Below are 14,486 nucleotides of genomic sequence, written 5' to 3'. Positions count from 1 at the left end.
TCAAATCTTGCTGAATCTGATAAGATAAGAGATGTGTCTTGACATGCTGACAAAGCTAGTTATCCTCATCATCATCATTCGTCGCCATCAACATCAGTTCTCCGATTTCCGTGTTATTCTGCCCGTCTTATAATGTGCTTCTTGTTGAATCAGATATGCCTGCGACGACTACTCTGCGCAAAGACCAACTGGAAACAAGCTTGCAGAATGAAAGGAGACTGATCAAAGATGGGAAGCTTCAGGAGGATAACCCCCTTGACCTGAGTCCACCGTTTCGTGAGTTTTGCGAAGCATGTCGAAGAGGCGACCTGAAAGCATGTCAAGAGAAGATTGCGGAAGGAGTTAATATCAATGCGAGGGACCTATTTGATTGCACACCCTTGATTCTTGTAAGCACCAGCTTCGTTCTATTTTCCCAAGTATCGCCCTTAATCCTTAAGACCGTGGCGGCTGCTATTTGTATCTGGGGTTGATATACTCCGTTTCCCCCCTTAAAACCGTATGGCATTTGAAAGGTGACTGTTTATGAAAAGGCGAGCCTTTGCGGCCATTATGAAGTTGTACGACTTCTCCTTGACTCGGGCGCCTTATGTGAACGCGACACTTTTCAGGGCGAAAGGTGACGCTTCCCCTCGAGTTTTAATGCTCCGGTTATGGGATGTTTTGCTAACACTCTTTGGAATTAGATGTCTCTATAATGCGTTGAATGAGAGAATACGGAATTTGCTCCTTCAATATGATTATTCGAAATCCTCAGACCCCTTGCAGCCGTTTGCCGCTCACCTGTCATCGCTCTTATCGAGAGACCATCCTCAAACCGCAGACATTGTAGTCACGGCTGCTGGTGAATCATTTCGATTGCATAAATTCATTCTATCTGCTCGCTCACCGGCTTTTGCCAAAAAACTCACTATTGCCCCAACTGCAAAAACTTGGAAGCTTCCGAACACAATCCCCGCTGTAGCATTCAACGCAGGGATGAGATATTTGTATCTAGGAGAAATGCCACGGGAGCAGCTGTCGGGACTGGGAACTGGCCTTACTGAAGCGGAAATTTTTGCTGGAATTGAACGGGTCGCCAAACATCTTGAGCTCACTGGTTTGGTTGGTACCATTCTTGACAGTGGAGATAGGCGACTAGCAAGGCAGCGCCGAACAGAGGAAACATCCAAGGCACGCGATCAGATGGAAGCATGGTTTTATGAGAATGTGATCAAACATAAACTCGTTATCGAAACCAACAAAGCCCATGAGGTGAAGTGGTCACGAGACAATGAGATATTTGCGGATGTACTACTTCGTGCGGATAATCCTGTCACGGAAGATCTGAATCTTCCAAAGGATTCTACCAAATTGGGGTCTGATAAAAGGGAAGCTAGAGTTGCAAGTCGCATTCTAGCGAGGTCAACACCTCGGCCATCATCGCGTGCGTCGTCACCACGACCCCAACGACAACAGACGTCAACGCTTTTTCCTGTCCATCGAGCGATGCTTCTTCGCTCCGATTTTTTTAGTGCTATGTTTTCTTCCAGCTTTAAGGAAGCCCAAATAACGGAAAATTTGCAAATAATACCCGTTGACTGTTCGCATGAGGCATTGGAAGTTGTCCTCAAGTATTTATACACTGACAAAGTTGAATTTCCCTTGTCACTGGGAGTCGAAGTGCTCTATGCCGCGGATCTTCTCTTAATTGAAAGGTTGAAATCAAAAGCAGCTGTATTAATCAGCTCACTTGGCAATGGAAATATGAAACTTCAACAGACCGGGATTGAAGATGGAAAGCCTGCTGAGGAGGCAGATGCAGCAGGAAAGGAAGTTCAAGACGATGCTGAGGAGGAAGAAATAGACATCTACGAACTCATCCGCGCTGGGTGGTTGTTCCGCGTCCAGCGACTGGAGGAATTCGCTGCTCGGTATCTTGCTTACCGTCTAGAATCACATATAGATTTGCCAGAGTTCTCGGAGTTGGTTGCAGAATCAGCGACCCGTATCACACAGAGACAGGAAACTGACTCTATAGAACTCGTGGACGACATTCGATTTTATCTTAGCGAGAGATTCAGACTACGTTTCGAAGATACGTGCTTGGATGAAATCATGGATGAAAACCGGAAGGAGGTGACGAAGATTGACGGAGAAGTTGCTGGAGTGGACACTGTCAGCGATTCGAAATTCAAAATTCCCAAGTGGGGATCCGGATCTGGATCTGGGACTTATTTCCCTTGTGCATTTGCCTCATCTTCTGGCTCCAACTCTCCCTGTCCTGGTCGTGAACATCACCCAAGAACTCCAGACGACGAAGCCATTGACGTCAGCGAGTATAAGTCTCCACCGCTAGTTGGTCAAACTTCTGAGAATTTGGGGGTCGTTTTCAGAACTCTGGATGGGCATCCTGCAGGAGACGAGTTTGCAAGAGATGCTGCAGACTACCAAATCTTACTGGCTAAGCTAGATCGACTTTTGGAGAAACTTGATTTGGAGGCCTAATAGTATGTGCGGGCGTCTGGGATAGACAATCGTTTAATACTATTATCAGTTTTTATTTTTTATTTTTTATTTATTTTATTTTATTTTATTTTATTTATTTATTTTTTCACCCATGGTATACCACCTTTTTTATCTTCTCAACTGTCCCTGAAATTGGAGGAAGAAAAACCAAACCCCTCTCCTCTATCTTCAATCCTTCATTCTTATAACTCTTACAGCTTTTGATGTTTCTGAAGCCACAGAGCATTTGTGTATTCCCTATTTATAGCTTCTCTCTTCCATGTAAAGGATATGCTTTCACTTCTGTTTATATATCTGCACCTAGCATTATTCTCGGTCTTACACCTTCCTTGAGACTGACTGATATTAGCCCGTTAAGTTTCGAGTCGGGTGTTTAGGCACAATGAATCTACGTGTTCGTACATTGCATACTGCATGCATATCCGTGTGTATGTCCATATATGCAGTCACTGGTGCGGAGCTGACTTTCCATGCGCAAAGTCATGTGTACGCCTCTTCTGTCCACTTCGGTCTGTTCCAGTAATTTTGAAATACGTTTTACATCTATGGAGGGATCCATATAGATTTGACATACATACATGCAATTGTCCTTGCGGGTATGAAATTGAGGTGGTTCTGATAAAGCCAATTAATGGCATATTAAGAAATAACCAATTCAATTGCAGCTTCAAAACTGCTTGAAATAGCATGGTGAGCGTCCGGAAGTGTCGTATCTTGATATGTTATCAAGTCATCAAACTCGGAGCAAATATGTATGACGATGTTTACTTGGGATGTTAAGAGATAAACATACACCATCGCATTATAAATGTTTCCTCTAAGTTTACTATTGTAACCGGAATTAAGTGGTAGATACTCAAGAGAATGGTGGTAGGCAACCGGAGACATTTGACTAGTCTTTTGATATAGATACATTATTAAGAATGTGAAGATATGAAGTGGTCCAAAACTGTAATGACAAAGCTGGATATATAAAAAGAAGAAATGGTAAAATAATAATAATAATAATAATAATAATACATCGGTGAGTAAGGTTTGGTGGATTCGGGATATACGATTGTTGGAATGAGGCAAAGGTGACTGGATGGACCAGGGCTTTTATTTCTCTCATTCTTTCCCCTTTCCCATCTGTCAGGAAAGGAGATACTCTCTCACTGTACATCAAATGCCTTCCCTTCCATTTCAGCCAAATGCCATCCGCTCTAAAATGCTTTTTTCGATAGCCCCTAGCGGGGTGGGCGATGTCTCTCAATTTGTGCTAAGCCCCGGTCTCGATTTCAATTCACCTTCCAAAGAGCGGATCGGATCCCGTAGAAATGTTTGGATGCAAGGGATACTTGGACGAGTCGGAAGATATTTTTCGCGTCCATAGAGTATTGGGTTGTGGTTCATCCGTTCGTCATTCCGCCACGAATGATATGATATTGTGGGAAAGTTGGTTAGCCACGGAACGGGTGATCCAGACTATATTTCTGGTTTCTTCAAAGTGTTATCATTTTGAATATCCTGGAAACCAAGATTCTCCGTAGCATTTAAACCATCAAATGCAAAAGGTGACTTCAAATGCTGCTATGGTCACGTGAATCTATCCCATTCGCAAAAGGAGGATTGGAAAAGTGTTTTATGGTATCGAATCTGATTTTCAAGCCCTTCTTATCGGTACACATGAGCAATGGATGAATCTGTTATATTTTTTTTTTTTTTGGCAGCTGAAATGGGTGCTGTTCTTGCTCTAATTAACCAGAGCACTTTGCGTAGGTCTGCCAGTATGACAGCCCCGTTCGTGTCGTTTCATATTACTCCTGACACTAAACGACTTGCCACAGTTGACATGAGGGCATTTGAATGGTTTCTCGCCCGTGTGGCTATGGGAGTGAATTCGAAGACTTGAGGGACGCGAAAACGCCTTGTGGCATGTCCGGCATATATACCTATCATGGTTCTGCGGGTACGGAGGCGCATTCGATGGCGGGAAGTAGTGATGATGCTGCCAGGTTGAAATCATCGAATGATGATGGTGTTGTTGGGTAGATGGAGTCAACAGAAAGGGGATATGTGGAGGGAAAGTGGGGACGTGCGGCGGACGACCATAGTACTCTGAGGGGTTGGCCGGGGGTTCGACCGGAGAAGCAAACGGAGATGAGCTGTTCGGTAGATACGAGGATGATGCGTAAGACTTCTCTGAAAGGGGTATTGGAGAAGTGAGAGAGGTCGATGTCCTAGCTGAATGAGGGAGGAATGACCCTTGGGAGACCCTACATTGGTGGTAGTTCTCCGTAGGGTTACTGGGATATGTGAGATTTGTAACTGAGATAGGAGACTGTGCGGATGATGGTGATGATCCAGATGGCGAGAGGTTGTTTCCATTAAATTCAGAGGCCAGATGCAGGGGAGGCGTTGGTGGTAAAACTATCCTCGGCCCATGGCTGACTTCATATCTTTGTGGCTTTTGATCTATATATTTAGATGGAAATGAATTTTGGCGTTGCTTTTCTGTTGACCAGTGTTAGTAGCTATAAAGAAAAATGTTGGAACGGCAATTCGTACTAGGTAAGCGGACAGGAGGAAGATTGTGTGTATCCTGTAGTAAACTCGTTATCGAAGGAAGAGAGAACTTGGTCTGTTCCTCAATCGGCGGAGTTACAGGCGGCCGAGGAGAAAGGACGTATGCAAGATTCGACGCATTGCGATCATAATATCCATCTGGCTCGCACAACGTTGATGACTCGCTGTGTAAGGATTGACGCTTCTGGGAAATTCCCAAATGTGAGGATGTCGAAAGGGGGCTGTTATAACTGGTAACTAGGTGGGATAAATTCATCTTGACCAATGGCTTCGGCAATGCCGGTAAATTGAAAGTTGATGATAAGAGAGTAGAAATGGTGCCCAAGACTTAAATCGGGAGTGTGTGTTAGAAATTCAATAAGGTGAGTATGGTTGATATGAGGCGCGGGCAGAGAGTGTTCGACAGAGAAGCAGCCAGAGAAAGTTGAGATGAACAGGTTAAAATATCTCAGGACAAAGGGGGCCAGGACTGGTTGATATGGGAGACGCAGCCGGACTGGTCCAGTTCAAGTACAGTCTACGGGTGGGTTATTAGCAGGAAACTGTTTAGCCTGACAAGGGTAAACGAACACTAGAGCCAAAGATCTTCGAGAACCCAGCGGGGAAAGATAACTAGGGGGGAAGATACTTTTTCGTCTCCTTTCTGGCGGAGTAAAGTTGGGGTCAACTTTTGAATTGTTTACCGAGCTTGATGATCATATCGATGGGGCTCTTTTGTGGGATGGGCGTACTTTGTGAATAAGTATAATACCCACTCTGCCCCGGCGTGTTCCGCCGATTCAGGAGAGGATTAATGATTATTATTTCCGTCCTTTATTGAATCAATCACGGGGCAACAATGGGGAGCTTTTGGATCCACTGAAGACCCTTATCGAATATGGCTCCGAGATTATTATTGGAGTCGGCGGTACCACATGCTTGTATGTATGTCCAATAATACATACAAACAAACATAATAATGACAATAACAATCAGACCATCCTTTGACCATTCGTTAACTGATGGTGTTTACCAAGAATAGAGCTGCAACTTCCGGGTGAAGCAGTGACGGGGAAAATTGGGGGAAAATGTTCGTCGTGCAGGTTTGGATCAGGAGGCAATTGCTCTTAATCCGTATTGTGGCTTTTGAGACAGATCCTCCCTTGAAATTTTGAATTCGTGGCGCTCTCCGCCGCTCATACCCCCTTGACTTCGTCTCTGCACACGGCGGCGGGGGGGGGGGGGGGGTTTGCTATTTGGTACCCATCAGCATGGAAATGCGATATGTGCAGTCCCCGCACCGAGTCGAAGTTTACAAGTTGATATGGTATGCTGTAATTGGTCTATGCAAGAGGCGATTTTTGCAACATTGAACCTCCTCCCTCTCCGTTCTTCGCTTGGGATAACTCCATTCGAGTTATTTGCAAACGTCCGGACTGTATTTTCGTTACAGCGTATGTAGGTAGCGGCGGAGATCATGGCATCCTCCAAGGTTCCAAGGATCATCTCGAAAAGTCAGCATCAGCAACCTCGACCCATTTTTTCGAGTTAGAACCACCACCCTAGCCACCCACACCGGCTCCTCCAATAATGGTTGTGGCACCGCTCACACTTGACAGGTTGCCTGCTGAAGACAGCCAGCCAGGTGTTGATTGATCCAACATGCTTGCTGTCTGAGTGCCATGCCAGCCCAGGCCATGAAGAAGGACACGGGGCATAACCGTCCGGGGAATTGGGGGAAAACGCAGCTCTTGATCTGCCAGTTAAACCCGCGTGCTGGCTCCATGAGTCGCCAAGTTCCGACCCTCCAGGCCCTTTCGGGTCCGACAGGGATGGACCCAAGGATGCTGCACATCGCTACGTGGTGGTCCTAGTTTAGCTTTGTAAATCAATCTTATTCTCTCCTAGCACGGCGAGATCAAGTCCAATCGCGCGACCATGATTTGTGAACGGCTCTCAACGCCTGAGCTAACGGTCCCAAGGGAAATTGGACATTCCTCGGCGTCCCGTCCCCTGTTCGTCTCTGGTGGATCTGCGCTAAGAGCAAGCTTGAGGGATAGACGGATCGCCACTTCTTGTAATTTATGGTCCTTTTACTTTTAAATTCCTTACATTTTCTCTTGGTTTCCACTCAGCTTCTGTTCCTAATGGGAGTTTCTCGCTAACCAGCCACTTAGCTCTCGTTTAGCTACGATGGGGGAGGCATGAAGAAAGTTTGACCCAACCAAGGTTCATCCTATGCTATTCTTGACTGCTGGGAAATAGTCCATGGCTTGCTTGGCTCTATCCCTCCGTTGTTGGCTGAGTGCGGAGATCGATCATGGCCTAAAAATGGCTGATCAACCATCAGCCAGTGACAAGAAAAACACCCGGGCTCCGCGAGTCATGTGGAAATTGTCTAGGCCAGTTACAGATACGGTTTCGCCATCTTTTCCGCGCAAAGACTCCCAGGACCACACGAGGGCAGCTAGCTATAAAACAATATCTCTCGTGTCAAGTGTTATGGTGAATGTGAATCATGGTATATTCAGTTCTTCCTTGCTAAGCGTGATATGATTTTCCGTAGTGTCTGATGTTTGGCTCAGAAAATGATCCGTCCATCGGTATCTTAAAAGTCATAATCAGTGCTTTGCGAATGTCTGAACGTCCGAATCTTCATGATAAACTTACACCGTCTGCGATTTCTATTAAGCTTGGCGAGAGCATTACTGCACATCATCACTCCTATCACTTCATTACCAAAGCTTTCTAGGGAACTAATTATGAGTGCCATGAGACATTAACTTCTTCTCATCCTTCTCGCAATCCGCTGTGTAATTTCCCTTGATTCTTTAAACGAGAAGCTCAAAGAGATGATGAATACGCTCAGGTTCTTTTTTCTTTTTTCCTTTTTTCCTTTCTTTTTCTTTTCCTTTTCTTTTCATTTCTTTCTTTTTCTTTTCATTTCTTTCTTTCTTTTTTTTTTTTTTTTGCCAGGAGTATCACCACACCTTCAGCTATTTCAAGCAATGATGTGCTACAATCGCACCGTAATACCCGCACTCAATCGGAGATAATTCAACTTGCAGATCCGATGGAGGAAACGGATCGCTCTATTCAATTGTCGCTCGGGTTTCCCTTTATTAGCCCATTGAAAGGGGAGGAAAGGCGGTGCGTCGAGAGTGCAAACCAGCAGAATAGAAAAGGATTCAATCCACATTTCACTCACTCTATGGAGAAAAATATATAAATTGTAACGGGCAGTTTTGTTTGATCAGCCTCCCAACGGCCAATAATCATCGGTGGGCTGGTCGCCCACGCAGCTTCGGCTGGAGAAATGATCTGCCTCTGAACAAGCATGCGTCGCGAGCATGCATCCGGCGGCCGCGTTCTCAAGGTCTGCTGCATCTCTATCACATCACCGTACTGCTTTTCGTGCCATGAGAAAATAACGTTTTCCTTATGATTCCCCGGTCGAATCAACAGTCGACAAACTCGTCAAGGGTTGATATTGCGACCTGAACGCCAGTGACTGGGTTTCCATTTACCGGAAACACTCTAGCCAGTGTTAAGGAGCTCTTGAGCCCACCTCGCCTGCACGGCAATACACGGCTATGAAACCCGGAATATTGCCAGGGCAATCGATCCAAGAAGAACGACAAGTATTGTCGAGATAAATTGTCATTTTATTGGTTTATTTTACCCACCTTGGGTTTTGAGGAGTGATGAAGGTGGGTAGAAAGTCTTCCGATAAGTTACGAATTGCAAAACAGCACGAACCCACCTGAGCTGACAACACCCAACAACGAAATGCAAAATAAATCATGTCTCCGTATGGTGGAGTAAACATTGAACTCGTCCCATTGTTTCAGATTGGTCCCTTTCCTTGCACAGCTATGTATCACTTACATCTCTCTGATTCATGTGGTGGCGGTTTGTGATCGATAATACTTGTTGCCGTGCTCATGCTTGAACTAATGAACCTTCTTTGAAACTCCAGGTCGATCATTGACGGCTATTTTTATAGCAAGAAAATTTGTATTTAGTGTGGATCGCAAGTCGTACAGAACATGAACGCTGGCCGAGAAAATGTCCATCTCTTGCCCCCATTCAAGCCAACTGTCCAGCAGGTTCTTTGTGGCTGAATAAGGTGTACACGGGTTTAGCCACAGAATAAAAACCGCGATGATTTTGTTCTCTAGAACGATGGAGCTAATATGTCGTTGAAGGCTGGATGCAAGCGATGGTATTTGGGTGTCCACAGATGCTCGAGGGCGGTTTGATCCCCCTTTATCTCTCGGTCGATGCACCTACCATCCAAACGCCTAACTCCTGAAAATAACTGAAAGTCAAGTCCATTTGCAAAGAAAGTGCGAAAATTTCGTGTAAAGATCAACCTCCAACTGATTGATATAAATAGTAACTAAAAATTTGCTGGATGTTGTTGAGTCTGCCTTGTGTGTGGCTGTTCACACTAGTCCAACTAGCTCCAAGAGACAAAAGGAAACACAGAACCACCATCCTCCTCTCTTCCATCGATTCCTCCCTCTGTTACTCCATACCACGCAAGGAGGAGAAAGGCGCAGCAAAAGGGGAGCCTTTTCTTTTGAAACCATCCATGAAGTGAAAATCACTTCTCAATGACAAAACGTGTATACAACAATCAGGGTCACCAAACACAAACCGCCCAAAACCCAAGAGTCACTTGAACCAGAAGTGACCGTGTATTGCGGACTCAACACTTTACAACAAAAATACTCAGAATTGATAAATCAACCGCACTAGATGTGGGTATTGAAGGATCTGTCTTAACACCCTCCCCACCAGCACTGACTTCTCATTAAACTGTAAGAGTACACTTGTAGAAATGTCGTCCTGATTGGACGATAACGGAGGACCTGTTGGGATCATCTGCAAGGAAGTTAGTTCCTGGTAGCAAAATTGGTGTAAAACCTTCTTGTGTCAATTGCTTGACTTGTACCTACGTAAATTCAGAGAAGCAGTTGAGTTCATAGCTGTTACTATGCAGAGGAAGAGAGGTTGTTTGCAAGGTTAGAGTTTGGGCGTGTCCCCTTTTACCCCTTAACTTAAACCTTGTCGGCACGGAGAATACTTAGGTACCGAGGCAATTTATGTTGCAACATCGTTTCCCAAACTTAGGAGTGTTTTCTTCCTTCAAACCACGGAGAATCAGTAAAAGTCTGATCATATATTTTAGGCTCCCAGGGCTCCCAAGGTCTTACTTATCGCAAGCGAAACAATGCCATGTGGATGCTTTCTCGGCTGTATGCACCCTGATTATCAAGTTTGTTGATCACATCATCCTTGTCCTGGAGAAGGCATTTAACACTACTCTGGCCTAGAGCCTCTTCTGGTTGACGTGTATCCGTTCAAATCGATTTGCAAAAATTGATGGCGGGACACGATGGATGGCCTTTGCTGGTATTTGCAGGTGAGTGGTCCGGATGACATCAAGCAGTAATACTTCCATGTCGATTGCTGGAAACCAGAAAATAGGGAACCATGTGCTTGATCTACACTTGTCTTGTCTTATCCTTGACCTATGATCAGCCTGTGATGTCAGTATGAGAGCCATTCCGGCTCGATCTTCACAGTAAAGGCCACATTCTAGCGGCTTTTGATCCTTCCAGGGAAACAAATCTCCAGAACACCCTTTGAGCACCTTTCATTCCGCTCCCTTCCTGTGATATCATAATGACATCTGTCACCACCAACTTAAAACAAACCGTGAATAGTTCACATACTTCCTGGGTGAAGCAGTATATTATTTAATAATAGTACCAGTTGAAATTGCGTTGAAACTCATTGGAATGTCACAGAAAGTTCTAGACGTAGTTTTGCCAGATGTAATTTTGCTCTCTTCAATTATATTTTGTGTAAGGCAATATCATGGAAGCTGGAGGGACCGTAAAATATCAATAGGAAGAAAACTGTTTTGTGAGGCGCCCAGTAAATTTAAACGAAGTTAGATAACTAGCAAGGTGTGAGATAAACAGAGTTATCCATTAAAACAAAACAAAAAAAAAATAAAATTAAAAAAGAAAGAAAGAAAGAAAGATGATGATGAAATGCAGTGCATCTCTCACAAGCAATTATTTTCTGTCACAAGCGAGCAGTTCATTTTTTCTTCCTCTACAGAGCCTTAGGCCTTTCAGCCTCTTGTGAGAGTTATCATGCAGGTGACAAGTTTGGAGGGATAAAATCATCACATTTCTGATACAGGCTGCATGCGGGGTATGTGAATGGAGGTATTTCTCCGATCTTGATGACCAATCATTTATAAACATATATTTTTTTTAAACGAGTTTGGTCTTCCGTCGGATGCAACATGAAGAATGTAAGATGATGAAAGCCTTAGATAATTAAGATCTGGGTTGAAAACTCGGCTGGTTGAGAGTGGCAAGGCCATTTTCCCACCTCCTCTGCCTTGATTTCAATCGAAAAGGTGGTTGAGAATGTATGCACAACAATGAAACAAAATTCCGTGGAAGGATTCTGGTTACTTTTTTTCTTTTTTTTTCCTTTTTTTTTTCTTTCTTTTTTCTTTTTCCATTTTCATAAAATACCTAGCGGGTAATCGTACAGTACATTATAAGAATAGTAAACTTTGTTTCGCAATATGATGACATGGGGGTTTGACGATTTTCTCGTCGTTGCTGTTTTTCTTGCCACGGTTTGAAGCTGCCGCCTGTTCAACGCCCCTCGTATATTCCGAATGGCTGGTAAGCAATTTTGTCGTCTATGTGTACCTATTTGGGATTAGGGGCTACATAATGTGATATCCCAAAGTTGGGGGTGAACAATATAAACTCCCATATTTTATGTTCTGATTGGATGGACGATGGCTGCCAGCCTGCCATGGCGATCCCTGTGCCGCCATGGCCCATGGCTCATTCCACGCAGAGAAGATCATCAGCTAGCGTTGGCTCATCCAGCGATCCTCTCGTGTTTCAGACTTTCAGCAATCGTGTTTGGGCCTTGGAATCATTGGGCTTTTTGCTTGGCACAACTTCTTGGTTCTTAGCGTCCGAAGAGATGTATTATCCTCATGCTGATGATATCATAGCGTGAAGTATATTATTCAGAAACAATGAAGCCTCATTCGCACTATTGCATATGTATCAATCAGCTCGTCAAATGAAAAAGAGCGACATGTACACCACAAGGTTGCTCGGGAAGGAAAGGACTTTAAGTGGTCGACATTTTATTTCCTGCTGGAAAGAGAGTGTGAGCACGAGTGATGATTTGAGGAGGTTGAGAAGTGTCACCCCCGGTCCAACACTAAACCGAAAAAAATGGGCCTCTGCGGCACCGCTGGCACATGGGACGATCATCCCACGTGTCCTATACCAAGAAACCACCCATGGATGTCTGGGATTTGTGCTGGTGTCGTGCGTAAAAGGTTGCACCCGCTCGCCTGCTTGCGCACACCAGGAGCGTGGTCAGGGCGCAGCGTGGTGGTCAAGGACGCAGGACGCTGAATTTAAAATAAATAAATATGGATTTTCCTTGTAACTAACTGCTCCATATTGCAAGGAAAGGGATGTGCATTTACAGACGTAGTATATGTGTACTATCCATGGATAGTTACCTAGTTTACCTAGTTATTCCGAGTGGTATGAGCAAAATTGCGAATGGGATTTGGTCTTGACCATAGCGTTCTTTTCTCTGGTCGGTTTGAAAACAATCGGGGTCCTGCACGGAATCAGATTATTTCCCTCAAGGCTTAACTTTCAGTTCCCTCTAGGATTGCGATGGGATATTTCTTTTATCCTTTAGAATGATTTCATACCTTAATCTTCTTGGAACCACAAGCCTCTTCGCTGCTCGACTTCAAGGAAAACGGGCTCTTGGGTCATGGGAAACAAGTATCCTACCGTATTGGAATCCCTGAAAATCCACCAGCCAGATTTTCTTGAATCACGGAAACTCCCAAACTCCTTTTAGCTTTTGAATTGCCATCTCAACTTTTCCCGCGAAATTCTATTTAGCCTGATCATGCCATCGATAACCTTGGGATGACAGGGACGAATCCGGTGTTTCCTCGTCAGGAATAACATTTCATGATGTTGGGCACGAAGTCGCATGCCTCAGCAGCAGCATCACCTCCCCGTTATCATATTATAATCTCGAACAATGTTCGCACCATTAGAGACAACGTGAATCAGCTCAAATGCAGATCGTACAGATGCGTCCTTTCCTCGTTGCTGACCGCTCATGTTCTGAGCTCCGTTAATCTAGATGGTCGGCATTTCCCATCGTTTGACCAGAGTCGCGCGCTGTTGGAGGATTGTAGATCACAATCTCCGTAAACATTATTATTTTCTTGCGAAGCCTTCCCGTGTCACATCAAGAGCACGTTTTCAACTTGGCTCCCCAAAGTGCGAAACTTTAGATACCATAAACTAAACGAGGGCTGGGAGTTCTCTCCCTCCAGATGGCATTTTAAGCCGTCTCATGAACAAGCCACAGCAACACCACTTGTCACAATCGACGCCCACATTCGTTGACTCGTTATCGATGAAGACATGATTGGATCCATGGATTCACAAAATAAGAAAAGAAATGAAATGAAAAGAAAAGAAATGAAGAGAAATGAAGAGAAATGAAATGAAAAAAGAAAAGCAAACCCCATCCCTCTGAGAGATTGTTTCCATTTGGCCATGAGCGGACGGCGGCAACTACTGTAAGCTTAGACGGACGTAAAAGTTCCACATTATGTGTTTCTCCGCAGATGAAGAGTATTTGCAACCAACCAAGCCCCATACATACTTTTTTTAACCGAAATTACCTGGGAGCAAGCGATTCGTCAGGACCCTCACGGCCCAACTCTCTGGTCCCCAAGCTCGTCCGTTGTCGCTGCCGCTAAGCACCATGCAGGAGAATCATGAACATCCACCTCTTTTCTAATTTAGGGTCCGGGCGCTTAGTGCCAACCTTGGACTGATTTGCCTTTCACGTGGGGAGGCCTGAAGGCTGACAAGTGACAGTGCGGACCTAGGTTCTGAGGAGCAGCTGGTATGTTCCTGGGCCGCCCCATATTAAGTCAATTTGGAGGGTGGATGGATGGGTGGGCGGGTGGAGGTTTCCAGCGGGTCCCCGGATGTCGTCGTGTCTTTAGCAGTTTTCTTCCGGGCATCCTCTACGTGCGTTGCAGATTACTCGTTATATAGCCGTCGAGATCATCACAGGAACCGAGCCCTTCGTCCAATTTTGAAACAACCCATTGTGAATTGGGCAAGACTAAAGGCTGGCATGTTTTCCTTCTTGCAGACTCGGACTCTAGTAGTCTGTTGTAAGCTCATTGGAATTTATTTGCTCTCCTGAGACTTTTGTTCAAAATTTGAATTAAACTTAACTGTTAAGAAGAGCTTTTGATGCATAATCCTTTTTAACAAAATTACCGGAGAATTGGCACTCCGAACAACGCTAGT

General features: G+C 44.7%; 4 protein-coding genes across 4 annotated transcripts; 2 read left to right on the top strand and 2 right to left on the bottom strand.

Moving 5' to 3' along the window:
- Window positions 1-155: 155 nt before the first annotated feature.
- Window positions 156-2,487, top strand: PADG_04666 (uncharacterized protein; the record flags this gene model as incomplete). The annotated part of the gene is made up of 3 exons (XM_010761790.1): window positions 156-389; window positions 534-619; window positions 687-2,487. The coding sequence occupies 3 exons, from the start codon at window positions 156-158 to the stop codon at window positions 2,485-2,487; spliced, it is 2,121 nt and encodes a 706-aa protein (XP_010760092.1).
- A 1,753-nt stretch (window positions 2,488-4,240) lies between these two features.
- Window positions 4,241-5,329, bottom strand: PADG_04665 (uncharacterized protein; the record flags this gene model as incomplete). Its single annotated transcript, XM_010762023.1, has 2 exons — window positions 4,241-5,001; window positions 5,056-5,329. 2 exons carry the CDS (start codon window positions 5,327-5,329, stop codon window positions 4,241-4,243), a joined length of 1,035 nt encoding a protein of 344 aa, XP_010760325.1.
- A 989-nt stretch (window positions 5,330-6,318) lies between these two features.
- On the bottom strand, window positions 6,319-6,770 carry PADG_04664 (uncharacterized protein; the record flags this gene model as incomplete). Its single annotated transcript, XM_010761789.1, has 2 exons — window positions 6,319-6,558; window positions 6,627-6,770. The coding sequence occupies 2 exons, from the start codon at window positions 6,768-6,770 to the stop codon at window positions 6,319-6,321; spliced, it is 384 nt and encodes a 127-aa protein (XP_010760091.1).
- A 613-nt stretch (window positions 6,771-7,383) lies between these two features.
- PADG_11808 (uncharacterized protein) lies at window positions 7,384-7,804 on the top strand (the record flags this gene model as incomplete). The annotated part of the gene is made up of 2 exons (XM_010762229.1): window positions 7,384-7,557; window positions 7,619-7,804. 2 exons carry the CDS (start codon window positions 7,384-7,386, stop codon window positions 7,802-7,804), a joined length of 360 nt encoding a protein of 119 aa, XP_010760531.1.
- Window positions 7,805-14,486: the final 6,682 nt, after the last annotated feature.

Source organism: Paracoccidioides brasiliensis (genome assembly GCF_000150735.1).
Source record: "Paracoccidioides brasiliensis Pb18 unplaced genomic scaffold supercont2.5, whole genome shotgun sequence".
In the NCBI taxonomy this organism is placed as follows: domain Eukaryota; kingdom Fungi; phylum Ascomycota; class Eurotiomycetes; order Onygenales; family Ajellomycetaceae; genus Paracoccidioides; species Paracoccidioides brasiliensis.
The sequence above is the reverse complement of the archived record's forward strand: the minus strand, read 5'-3'. Positions and strand labels throughout refer to the sequence as shown.